The sequence below is a fragment of the Coturnix japonica genome, chromosome 8 (genome assembly GCF_001577835.2).
Source record: "Coturnix japonica isolate 7356 chromosome 8, Coturnix japonica 2.1, whole genome shotgun sequence".
In the NCBI taxonomy this organism is placed as follows: Eukaryota; Metazoa; Chordata; class Aves; order Galliformes; family Phasianidae; genus Coturnix; species Coturnix japonica.
In genome coordinates, this window is record NC_029523.1 from 11,643,610 (window position 1) to 11,656,809 (window position 13,200).

The 13,200-nt window shown below is 40.7% G+C and overlaps 1 protein-coding gene across 1 annotated transcript in view; it reads right to left on the bottom strand.

Annotated features, from left to right (window-relative positions):
* Positions 1 to 1,041: 1,041 nt before the first annotated feature.
* SLC44A3 (solute carrier family 44 member 3) overlaps positions 1,042 to 13,200 on the bottom strand; it is a 36,712-nt gene continuing 24,553 nt past the window's right edge. The window contains exons 13-16 of the mRNA XM_015870295.2: positions 4,677 to 4,814; positions 3,935 to 4,171; positions 2,264 to 2,356; positions 1,042 to 1,341 (exon numbers count right to left, since the gene is read on the bottom strand). Of these exons, the coding sequence (XP_015725781.1) occupies positions 1,336 to 1,341; positions 2,264 to 2,356; positions 3,935 to 4,171; positions 4,677 to 4,814 (474 nt within the window). The 3' untranslated portion in view covers positions 1,042 to 1,335. The remainder of the gene's footprint in view (positions 1,342 to 2,263; positions 2,357 to 3,934; positions 4,172 to 4,676; positions 4,815 to 13,200) is intronic.

Consider the following 13,200-nt stretch of genomic DNA (forward strand, 5'->3'; position numbering starts at 1 on the left):
ATAGCGATTATCTATACATGGAGATGCACTTCTAAAAATGCCCCCTGCTTTCTTCCACCATTCAGCAAGTTCCCAAGTCAAGGGCTAAAACGTGCAGCATAAGCATCAAATATAAACAGGAGAAAACTCCAGACTGTTATAACTGATTTTTCTAACTTCCAAGCCCATCTACTTTGTAAACTGATAAACATTTTTACACCGTGCAGACACTGTTACTTGGAAACAGCCTTACTGTGGGAGAGGAAAGGTTTTGTCCCTCTGTATTACCAGATCTGTACGCTTCCTCAACAATGGAGAGTTACTGCTCATTCAGCAGCCACAAGCACCAGAAGTACCCAAGTGTTTAAAATCACATTATCATAGAATGGCCTGGCCTCAAGGATCGCCATGTTCCAATCCTGCTGCACCAGCAGGGCTGCCAGCCCCTATATCAAGTACTAGTTCAGATTGCCCAGCCAACTTCACCTGACAGCCAGAAAGTAATTAATCTTTCTTTTCCCTTCTCATCATCTATCCCTTATCCTTTGACTTGTTAAAGCAGCTCATATTAAAAGAATCAGAAGCAAGTATTTCTGAGCATCTCCTGGCAGGCAACCAGTCTCTTTTCATCAGCAGATCAGACAAAGTATCCAGATGAAAACAGATTGGGCATTCAGACCACCAATGAGCTTTGCTTTTCTGTATGCCACTTCCAAGCTGTGACTAATCAAAGGTTTAGCAAGCTATTCTGCAGTCCCTGTTACGAGACCATTACAGACCATTTATGAGTCACTTACCTGCAGCAGTGTCTTACTTCCTACACTAATGTGTACTACACTGAAATCCCTGGTTCAAGTACTTTTCCTACCTCAAACCACTCTTCAAACAAACAGCTAAAGGAGCTTTAAAAGGGACAATAGTCATGTTCAACCAAATACAATCTAAAGCTACTCGCCCCCCGCCCAGAACAAGGCAGACTCCAGAAAATTGTTTTATAGACACAGTCCAAGTACAAACTTCAACATCTCCACGTTAAACGATGCACCATAAAAAGGGCAGCTCTGAGATCCATCAATTGTGTATTTTTCACTTAGGTGGCAAAGAAACTTACAAGGAATTTGTTTATTAACAACTTTCATACACCGCTGTAACAACACTATTAATAAAAATCAGGTGCGCTGACACACAGTACATCACTCATGCAAACAGGTTGTCGTTTTACCAGCACAGGGCACACAGCAGAGATTTACAGAACTGTTACTTTGTCCTGCGTTGTTGGTAACCTTTTGCTTTTTCTTTCTGCATCTGTTTCTGCTCTTGCTGATCTGCTTTAGTACTTCCCAATGCATTTCCCATTCAAGTCTGCAAAGAGAGAAAAAAGTAGTCAAGTGATGTGTAGTCCTGGTACTGCATTTATATGTCTGTAAAAGTAAACCGGGAAAACAATTATGATTCTTTTGTGTCTGACATCTTCTATCCTCTCTTAGGGAACAGAAGCTCCCCAGTTTCTGTGCTTGCCAAAGTATTACTGAAACATGCAAAAACAGACCCAAACAATGGAAGGAACAAGTAGAGCTGTCCCTTTCTATAGCACCGGGAGGCTGAAATCACACCAAATTCTGAACTCGTTGGGGCAGTTCCTCAGCTTGGGCAATTTGCAGCATCTCAGATGTCACTGAACTTTACTCCCAGGACCTTCCCAAGCCTGGGGGAAGGGCAGCGCTCCCTTCTAGCATCTCGCTATTTTCACTCCAGCATAAAAGAGGAAATAAATATAGACACTACTAGAAGAAGGAGGGGGGAAGGGTGGGGAAGTCTTGTCCTGGGGAGGAAAGCCATTTAAGCTCTAATATTAGAGTTCTCTTGTCCTGGGGAGGAAAGCCATTTAAGCTCTAATATTAGAGTTCTGGAACTTGAGCATTTCTAGCAATAAACCAAGTGGCTGCTGTTCTGGCTTGTCTTACAGCAGACACATGAAGGGCTACCTAAACAGCATTGCTCTCCCACCCCCTTGCTGCTGTCTCATTTTTCTCAAACTGTTCTGCTGGACACACTGAGTAGGAATGGAAGATGAATGAGTACAAACGTTTGATCCATCCATCGTGTACAAGCAGAGGGTTTCCTAAGGAGAGAAAGTAATAGAAGGAAAAATGGGAGAGGGACACAGCACGTTGATTGCCACGAGGAATCCAAAAACACATGTAACCATCTACATCTATTCTCAGGACACAAAGACAAGCACATCAGCTGGAAGGCAAGTTCCCAGCCTGCACTCCTGCCTCACCATAGGTTGGAGCTCTGTCCCATCTTCACTGTCCCGTCTCATGCTTCTGTGTTTTTTCCTGTCTGTTAACTTGTTATTCCCATTCACAAACATCTACAAACAGAAAGCAGGGTGAGATTATTTGGGAATCCAAACTATTATTTAAAAAAATAATTATTTTTAAAAAAAAATAAAAATGGAAACAATCACCTTGTAAAGGAAGATAATTAACCTGGGACTATACAAGTAGCTGGATGGCACAGTGATACTGGGAGGGACTGCAGGGGTTGCAGGGGTCGTGAAAGCAGCTGAGGAGAACGAATCAAGAATTCCCACTACTTCTGCCACAGCAACAGGGACTCCTTGTCCATCTGAATCACTCCCCAGCTCTCTGCCCACCACCAGAGAGCCTCCCTTCCACCCCCAGATGTTTATCACCCAACTGAAACACAGATGTCACATGTCAGTGCCTTCATGTGTTGGGAAACTCCAAGTTCAAGGCTATGTGAACAACGTGCTCTTAATTATGCAATGAGGAGGAATTTGGGTGTGCTGCCCCCAGTTTCTCCATACAAGGCTATACATATTGCCTTCCCTGCTGGGAAGGCTGCTCACCCCTGTGGGAAGTCTTCTCCTCACCCTGGATTCCAGGGCATAGCTAACTACAGGGAATTAAGGCCAGGGTTAAAGAAAAGCTACAAAAAAGTTTGAAAGTGGAGAAAGGAAAGCCTCTGTTAGTTTCATGAAGGAGAATTGGCTTAAGAATTATTCGAGTGTTTGGCAAAAGAAAGAGAAGAAGAAGAAAGGTCAAGGCTTCAGAGTTTTCCATTAAGTAAGATATTCCTTTTCAGGACATTGGCTTAAGTACTGTTCTGAATCAAGGCCAGAGAACTATCTGCTTTCCTCTGTAGAAAGGGTTAAGCCTATCTTGAGGTTGCCTTTTTGTTCCTTTTTGTTTGTTTTTAAATGAAAAATCTAGGAACATTACGGGAATCTAAGAGCAGCATTAGAAACAAAAACGAACAAAAAAACCCAGTTCTTTTGATGCTTTTCTGTAGAAATCCATCCAGAAGATTCACATCATGTGAGCTGTTCTGGCTGCGGAATTTTTCATGAATCACCAAGATTTTGTCACATGGTTCGTGAAGAAAAAGACAGAACTGCCAAAACAGTATGAAAGGAAAAAAAACTTCTGTCTCTTCTAATATTTTCTTCATATGAAAATAATGCCGTGTGTGTGTGCTCAAATGCTTCAGATACAGTTGTTAACTAAAGCTCTTCATCACTATTAGCTACGTAATAATTCTCTGTGGAAAGCTTGTAATACAACACAGTAATTATCACAGTAAGAGGCAGAACAACCAGGCTGCAGCAGAAGGATGTAATCAAGAGACCCAGTATGGTATTTTGGCTTAAGAGCCTGCACATGGATGAAGCAGAGCAGCTCAAGTTTGAATTAATGTTTGTTCAAAACTACAGCATCCATCAGAAGGCAGCAGACCATAGCCAGCATGGAGAGACCACTGAGAGTTCATTTGCTTATGTTTATGCATTCATCCCTGAGTCCATCCTGACCTAAGGTGTTGGAAAGGAAATAGCATGGGATGAGGGTCAGATTACTAGGCCCTGTAGAAAGACAAACTCCCCAGAAGCTTAGAATCAAGTATCTTTGCTGTCATCACTGGAGTTTACCAGCAGTTCCTGATCCACAAAGTACGGCCTCTCCGCAGATCCATCATTTGTTTCCATATCAATAGCAAAGCAGAGGAACATGGTATCCAGTGTCACTTCAAACACAGACAGAAAGCTGTGGGACATCAGGTAGGCAAAAAATCCAACCAGCAACAGAGGAACTACCCAAGCTTGCAGCTCCCGGTGGTAGTTAAATGCCATCAATCCTCCAAAAACAGTAAAACATACAACGAAAACCTGTAAGGGGCATCGAGAAAGAAATACAGCCTTGTTAATCACATAGTAATATTTTAGGGAAAAACATAACAAACAATTACGAAGAAAAAGGAAAAAGACCTATCAAAACCAATGGTCAAATTGTAGCTGATATTTTAACTGTACATTCCATCTGGAAGATGACTATGCAGGCTCTGGCTTCACATAGTTATCACACTTCGCATTCAATTCAGCATGTCTATTTTGTAGGGCAGAGGCAACTTTTTACTGCATATTTACCAAAGGCTCTGTGCAATAGAAACTGCAAGAGTGGTGCCAAGGACACTGCAATAACACACACGAATAGTAGTAAAGGCTATAAAAAGGATTAAGTTCCTCAAACATTACTTTCACTCCCAAACTCAGCTTTGAGCGTTAACACTGAGTTCAACAAAAACAAATCTTATTTACTTTCGGTATACAGACATGGGATGAGACCCTGATTTTTCACTTCATTCTTACAGAAGGGCACCTTCTTTACTCCTACCTTTCCTAGAAATACAGTAAAACCTCCAAAACAGCTAACGGATGCAAGTTCAGCAGAACTCTTCGCCAGAATGAAGACAGCATCCTTCGCTGAAGTACAAAAATTGGTCCCATTTATGGCAGTAGTTGCGTACACGTGCTAAAATGAGAGAAGACAACGCAATGAGAGGGGAAAGATGCTTTTAATCTAGTGTTTATTTCGACACAATTAAAAGTCTGAAACACGATTTGGAAACGCTGACTTTAAGAATACAAAGAGTTATTTTGAATAACTTCACAATTTCAAGTGACTACAGTAACTAAGTTCTAACTTCGAACCGTCTTTCTACATCATTTCCACTGTTAGCAAATGCTGGAACATAAACAAATAGTTTCTAAACCTACCTTTAACCACTTTATTTTAAAAAACACCCGAGTTCTCTAATCGAATTTTTGTTAATAAACATGACAGGTTCTTTAGTACAGGGAATTTTACAAGGAAAATGGACAAGATGGGGGGTGACCACCTTGGATTATTTTAGCACCTCTTCTGAATAAGAGGACATGTCTGTTCCAATTACAGAAGTCCTCAACGAGGTCTTGAAATAGCATCCAAAATATGAGCTAGGATAAACAGCACTTGAGCCACCTGAAAGGTTAGCTGGACATTGCCAGCATGTTTTCCTTTTCTCTAAGTATTAGAAGGTGGATTATGTCACAAAAGAGCAGTTACAGTCAGTAAGAACCACAGTGTACGGTCATTAAGAAGTGCAGTGTGCATGGGATTATGGCTCTGAAGGAATTTATATACCCTGACGTGTACTGAAGTCTTAGATTATTTTTTTGCTTCAGCTGGCAGCAGAAGAAAAATGGTTTGATGAAAGAGAATTACATCGGCCTCCTATAAAACACCTTCTGCTAAAACAAAATATTTCTGCAGGGTCCACTTTTACCCAATAGTCTGTAATGCAGCAAAGCCATACTGAAATTACTGTGCCTTGAAATATTACAGAAAAGAAAGAAATTCAACACAAAGATGTTTTTTATCTTCATTTTGAACATTATCTATTTTATATTTAACAAAGGACTTTTTCCCTCTGATTAGTAAGTCAAACAAAGAGTATATTAAACAGTGACATCCTGTAAACACTACGCGGATGGCAGCTGGTGCCCCCATAGGTGGAAAGAGTGCAAATAAGAGAAACCATGGATTTTTTTTTATCTACTCCAAGAAAGAAAGAAGAAAGATTCCTCTGAGCTCTACAGAAACAACTATCTGCATAACCTTCTGTTTGTACAAGCAAGTCCACTTCTTTTCTAAACAAGAAAAATTCTACTCTAACTTCCATTTACACTGACGCTGCTCCCCCCCATCGTCTGTCTGCAGCTGTCCCTGCATTTTTCAGGCATGGCCAGACCTACAACACGTTGTGAATTAAGGCTGTTGCAGCACCTCCATTAGCAGGCAGGAAATCAAGACACAAAGTGGAAAAATGGGTTTTGTAGGTTTGTTTCTGTCCCATAAGAACTGAATTTACAAAGCAAATCCTGATGCAGTGAGTGCAGCATGCATTTTGCCAACTGGTTAATCAGAGATTCTGTATTCATTATAAACAGAAAAATATATAAATTACATTTAAGAAATTAAAAAAGAATGCTAAAAATGCACGTGCACTTGTACAAACACTGCTTCCAAGCTTTAAATAAATAACTGCTTGTTTGCATTCTGGAATTAGGCACTTCGGTATCTGAGGAATGTGCAACGAAAAGAATTTCTGATATTTATTAACTAGAATGGTTATCTTGGAAAAACTGGAAAACAATGCTGGAGACTGAATATTGCCTGCATGGGCATCTGTGATTTACAGACTAGGTTACAAGAACTGGCATTTAAGACAACTGCCACCTCAACAAATCACACAGCTCAATCACTCCCTACACCCAAGCAGGTAGTAAGCCTGCAGTGCAGAAGACACACAGAAATGAAGGAAGTACCAGAAGGGTGCAAAACTAGTCACGGGTATAGGTGAAATAAGAATGCTACTGGAAAAAGCTGAAGACTCAGTCAAGTGACCTCTGCCTTTAAGGGAAAAATACATTTGCATTACAAGCTCACAGTTGCACAGCATTAGCAGAAATGGTTTGTCATCATAACCCACCAAGAAATAACTAACATGCATCAGCTAGACCCAGTGTTTGCAAATCACTTTGGACTAAGAAGTTTATATATGCCATTTATTTTCAATGTAGGCTGCTCCAAAAGTAATGCATCTTATTTATTTCCAAGAAAATTACAACAAAGAACACAATAACACTACCTGACAGAGCAAATTCTCTGCTACAAAACCCTACTTTTCCACACAATTGCCTCCACTATCCATGTATTTTCACCACTGATGAACAAGAACCTGCATGCCATGATCATAACAGTCTGCACCAGTGGAGGTGACCCACTGCCACCCACTGCTTCACTGTGCTCACATCCACTGTGTGGTCTCCACAAATGTTCAGGAAGAGGCAATCAATGTCAATGGATGCGATTTTTTCCTTATGGAGGAATTCAGTGACACATCTTTGCTTCATACGTGCCTCCATGTCAGACTGCTCCTCTGCTGCCATCTGTCATATGGCAACAAAATGAAATGGAATATTGGTGGGAACATTCAGCCTTCACTGCTATACCATCAACATCCACATCTGACATCATAAGCCAACATAACACAGGAGGCATTACTTTCAGAGCAGCCTTTGTATCAGAGACTATGTGCAGCAACCCATTCCTTTGCAAAAAAATGATAGCTGTGAAGTCTGAAGTGGCAGAGCACCATCAGCTAAGAGCCTGCTATCATTATAAACAGACTATTAAAATATGCTGTGTTGTTGCTTTTTATTTTTTTTCTCCCCTGCTGTTGTTCTCTTTCCCCAAGCACAAAAGCTTAAATGGAATTGGAAATGTTTGAGAGAAGGGCAGCAGGAATGATCCAAAAGGTATGGAATGTCTTCTGTCTGGGGAAGTACTGAGTACACCAGACTCTGCTGTCTGGAAAAGAGATGACTGAAGGAGGATGCAGTGAGAGGACTACAAAAGCATGAGAAACATGGAGGGGGTAGATGGGATTAGATGCTCATTGTTTCTTCTAACACAGACTAAGTGGAGTGCAGACACCATATAAAGTAGCAGGAACCAAATCTGGTAAAAATGATAGATCTTCTCACTGCAGTCTGCAAGATGTGAGCTCCTGGCCAGAGGATGCTCTAGCTGCTAGTAATTCCCATGAGCTCAAGGAGAGGTGGAAAGTTCAGAGAAAAGGAATCTCTGAGAGGTTTTAAACACACACAAACTACACTCAGCTTGAGAAGTTCCTAGGCCAGAAACAAATTCAGAAACAGCACTGGGGACAGTAACAACAGGGAAAAACACTTTCTTATCTCTGCACTCCCCGCTCCTTGTTGTGGATGGGACACCAAGCTAGGCACAAGTTCAGTGCGGTCCAATACAACTGTCATATAACTAAATTCTGCTTAATGCACTGATGTTTCACAGTGGTAGCCTCTCCTACAGAGACAAGTAAGGTGTAATAGGACTGACAGCACACCATGAATCGGCAAGCGTGGGAGACTATGAGTTAATAGTCTTCATCCTTGAACCAGGAAGTCAGTGCTGTATCATCAACTTTGTGAAGAACCGAAGCCCCTTCTGGCCTGCAGCCTGGGAACTAGACACTGGTTTCTCAGTGTCAGGATGAATAAATAAGGAATGCGAATGTTTACATATTTCCAAATACCACACTATATTAAAAAAAAAAAAACAAAAAAAACCAAAAAACCAAAAAAATAAAAACTATTTAAAGAATACATCCTTCTATGCTTCACAACACAGAATGTCAAGGGTCTTGGAAAAACTGACCTGCCAGTTTCATGAGAAAGGCTCTGTGGCTTAGACACAGGCCATAAGTTCCCTGATTGTTCAGAATAATTGCTACTTTGTGTAACAGCTGAATTCATTCTTCCATTCCAGGGCTTTCTTTAATAAAATGAGCTTGGGGAAAGACAGGATTGCCATAGCAACAGAATCCTCTTAAAAAAGAGGCAGGAGACATGCTGGTCTCACATCCCATTTCAGCTTTTTCTGCTCTACTGATATTTTCAGGCTGATCCAATTTCTTGGGGGCTGCCCCGGCTACTACAGCCAGTACAATGCCATGCAGCTCAAGCTGAGCTTTCAGATGTTCTAGCCTTCAATTGTCACAGCTGCCATAGGAATCCCCTCAGAAAACAAAATCTATTGCTAGCAAGTGGCAATGGCATTTCTGTGGCTGCTGCACAAGCCAGTGAGACGGCTGTGGTTCCCAGATGGAGGAAGGAAGTTAAAGCAATGGCGGGCCTGTGAGACCCCACTGAAGGGATGAAGACATGAAAACCTGTAGTGGACATTCAGCCACTCCAGTCCCTGGTTATTTCAGGTTATCATGCTACATGATTTCCTACACTAAGTGGAAAACTCCCTCTTTAAACTACGTAGGGCTGTTCCCTGTCCCAGCCCTTACATTTGGAACTATTCCAGACCACTGTCCCTCTGGTCCTCAGGATCCTTCTTCCAATTTCCAGACAACATTTACTGATGAACAGTTCACAAGTACTCATTCTTCTGCAGATCTCATCTTGGCTTTTACTCTTCCTCGCGGGTTTCTCCTCCTGATGCAATGAGAGACAGCAAATGCTCTTGCTCTTACAGTTTATTTGTCAGAGCAGACACAGCAATACATTCAAGTCCCATCTCGTGAGATGAGCCTGTCTATATAACCAGCAACTTGTACAGTGGCATTCATCCCTCTTTCTGGTGCCAGTACTTAATCCCACATCTTCCCTAGGACTGAATTTGACACTCCTGCATCTGTGTTAACTAAAGGCTACTGCCCTGAATATTCTATTCCATCACTTCCCCAGAAAACATAAAGATAACATAGAAAAGGTTACCACTGATTCTTAGGCTAATCACCATCCATAAGAAACCACAGCCTCCTGAACTTTCCCCAACAGTCAAGAAAGCCCAACTTTCCATTATTTGCATTCTACGTTACATTTACAGTTTGGACTTGCTGGAAAACATCTCATCTTTCAACCTTCTTTGTTTTCTACTCTGTCATATACTCCCTCCATAGCTTCTTTCAGTGGGTACAACGAACACAATTTTCTCCTGGGAGGGTGCTCTCTCCTGCAGAACCAAAGCAAGAACAGGTAACTCTCATCCACCTACTTCCCCCAAAAGGACTCTATGGAGAAAGTAAAAACCTGTGGTGTTTATCTCCTGTTACCACATACATGAGGCTTCTAGGGGGAAAACAAACATATTTAAAACAAGATTTCATGAAGACAAATGTTTTAGCCAATTTTAGTCAATATTTTCAAGATGACTGAAAATTCAGCTTAATATCTTAGAGGAAACTTTGCCAGTAATATTAAAATGAGGTATTGTTTTTGGGACGAAGAAAGTATTTGATGGGGTGAGGTACAATGTGTTTGGCAGCGCACAGAAGAATTGTACTTCCATTAGCATGCCTGAAATTTTGGTTTTATCTAGGTCATTTCTCCAGAAGGCACTTAAAAACAACCTCTCGATAAGCTTATATCCAAAGTTGAAGAGACAACCAGCTGCCACAGATGTGTGACCATTAGGCACACGTACTTCTGGTTGTTTGCTTTGATGTTTTGCTTTTATTATTATTTTTTAATTATTATTTTTTTTAAAAAACTAGAGTTTTGCTGGCTTTCAGCATCAGTGCTGGGTCTGAGTTCCAACAAATGCAGGCTGTCACTACTGCTCATCAGTAACAGCTACCGCAGGGCCCGGAAGGCTGCACAGCAAGTAACTGTACTGAAGAAAACAGAGAAACCACATACAGCTCAGCAACTCCTTCAGAAATCTGTGTGCTGTGCTTTGGAACTGCTGCCTGCCAACTGGCTGCAGATGAACCCAAAGCAGACAGAGAAAAGCAGAATTATCCTGAATTAGATATATTGTTGAATACATATAGATACACATATATTCATATATATTCATTGCAACAAGGCTGTAAAGAAAAGAAGTGACCACTTTGATGTATCGAACATTAAGACTTTGCCACAACAATTTAGGGGAGCAGGAGACAGACAGACCTTGCAGCTCCCAAACCACATAAAGAAAACAGTATATTCTTTTTGTGGAAGAGAAGTTTCAGGATCCCAGATTTTACTCGAGATGATTGGATATATTTATCTGGAACATGCTGAAACCATCAGAGCCAGAAGATGAAAAATCTGTGGTAATTCTGACAAGTGTTGGCAAACAGAACTGTCAAGTAACGATAATGACTTTATATTCACAAAGCACTTTTCATCCAGATAGAACCCAGAGTGCTTTACAATTGTTACTAATGGATTATACACACACATGAATCACTTTGCCCATGACTGAAATGGAACAGCTTAAGGAGTGAACTGTTTAACAGCACATAGCAACCTGACACCACAGTTTAGCACAGGATCCAGTTGCAAATCCAAAAGAAAATTAGGAAGGCAGAATGTAATTACCCACACTGCAATCGGAACAGGACACTGGGTTTACATTACCACTTCTGCAACCACTGCCATTGGAAATATAGCAACAGTCAGCATCCAGCACATCTGTCACAACACAAAGATCACAACAGATAACTCTTCAGCCCCGCTCAAGTTAAACTGCAAGAGAGCAGAACACAACCTTGCTGTGCCTGGATAGGAGTTGTATCAGACTCAACAATTAAAGTTTGTGTTACATCCCACCTGAAAAATGGCACATTGTCCCTCTGACATCATCATAATGTAGCACTTGGTTGATACCACATGGGAAGAAAGAAGCTCACACACTGTCACCAGTGCTACTTCCCCCAGCACCTGTTTCTCATCTGCAAGTTTCCCAGAGGGGGAACAAGGGGCTCTGTTTAAAGTTGTGAATGGAGGAGCAGAAAGAATTCCAATAATCTAAGCAATCTAACAACAGGTTGAAGAAAATACTGAAGAAGTGAAGAGGAGGGTTCCTCTTTTCCTTAAAACAAAACAACAACAACAATGAAAAAAAACCCACCACCAAAAGCCTTTCAAGGTAATTATATGCTTATTATAATGGAGAATATAATAGTGGGATAAAAGGCAAAAGCACAGTAAGGAATACTAATGTACACGCTGAGCTTTGGACCAGCTTTTGTAACAGCTGTTCTAAATCTCTATTATTTCAACCCAAACAAAATCAAAATCAAAACTTAAAAGTATGTTCAAGATGTTAGAAATGTGTACAAGCCATTTCTAAAAGCCCTGAAAGTCCTGCCCTTGAGTCCCTGTTCAACAGCTATGTGAAATTTCAAGCTGTCACTGATCTCAGTGAGAGCTCTTAAGTTCACCCCTCCTGTTAATCAAGCTATATTTTAAGCTTCTTGCAGCCATGGTTGTTGGTTTTTTTCCCCCTCTGGAAATAATAACCTTCACTCTTGGTCAATACATACACACACACACACATACACACACACACATATTTAAACCGGCTTGAATACATTCTTTATAGAAAAAACAAAACCACCAATCACTCTATGAAACACAATAACTTGAGACCCCCTTCATGCTGATAAAATTTTTCTTAAAAAATCTTTAAAAATGCTCTCACTTTTAGTCTCCCAAATTGCTCAATTTTCAGCACACGGAACACAATTATCTTTGCCAAAAAGATGTTCGAACAAACAATTTTCTAACAGCAAACACAGTATTTTTTTTATGATTATTATACTAAAAATCACAACCTGTACAAAAACAGAAATTTGCCTACAATAGATTAGGAAGCAGGAAATCTTTCAAGGGAACAAGAACTACAAAACAGTTTTCCAAAACAAAAGAAAGTACGTTGCAGTAATTAATTCTTCTTGTAACAAACACATATTGCATACAACAGCTGGAGAAAGTAAGTGCTATGATGCTGGCTATCTCTTTGGAAGGCAGGAAGCCAAGGGGAAAGGGTGACTATAAATGGAAAGCCTGGAGTCAAAACGAACTCTGAGATTCCTCACCAACTCAGTGACCATAAGATCTACCTAAAAATGTAAGTCTGGAAAATTCATCAGCTGGAAGCAGAGATTTTACTGCACAAATACTTACTTAATCTAGGTTGAACTAAGTGAAAAATGTTCTCTCCGCGGTTATCCAAGAGTAGGCATTATTTATGCACCTACTTTAGAATGAGAAATCAGACCCTTTATCAGCATCGTCTTGTTTACTGCACTGCTGTTCTCAGCAGTGAGAACAAAGAAAGCAGCAGACAGGGAGTTACGAATCAGCATGAACATCTGATTCCTTGTCACATTAATAATACCACAGCCACCAGAGATAACAAAAGGGGACCGATAAAAACTGGCTATTTACAGTGATGTATATAGAGGCTGGAAAAGTAAACATACACTTGCAGAAAAGGATCAGGAAGGAAAGAGTAGGAATCAAGTGTCTGAAAAACTGCTGCACTTTAGAAATCATCTATTTCCAACAAA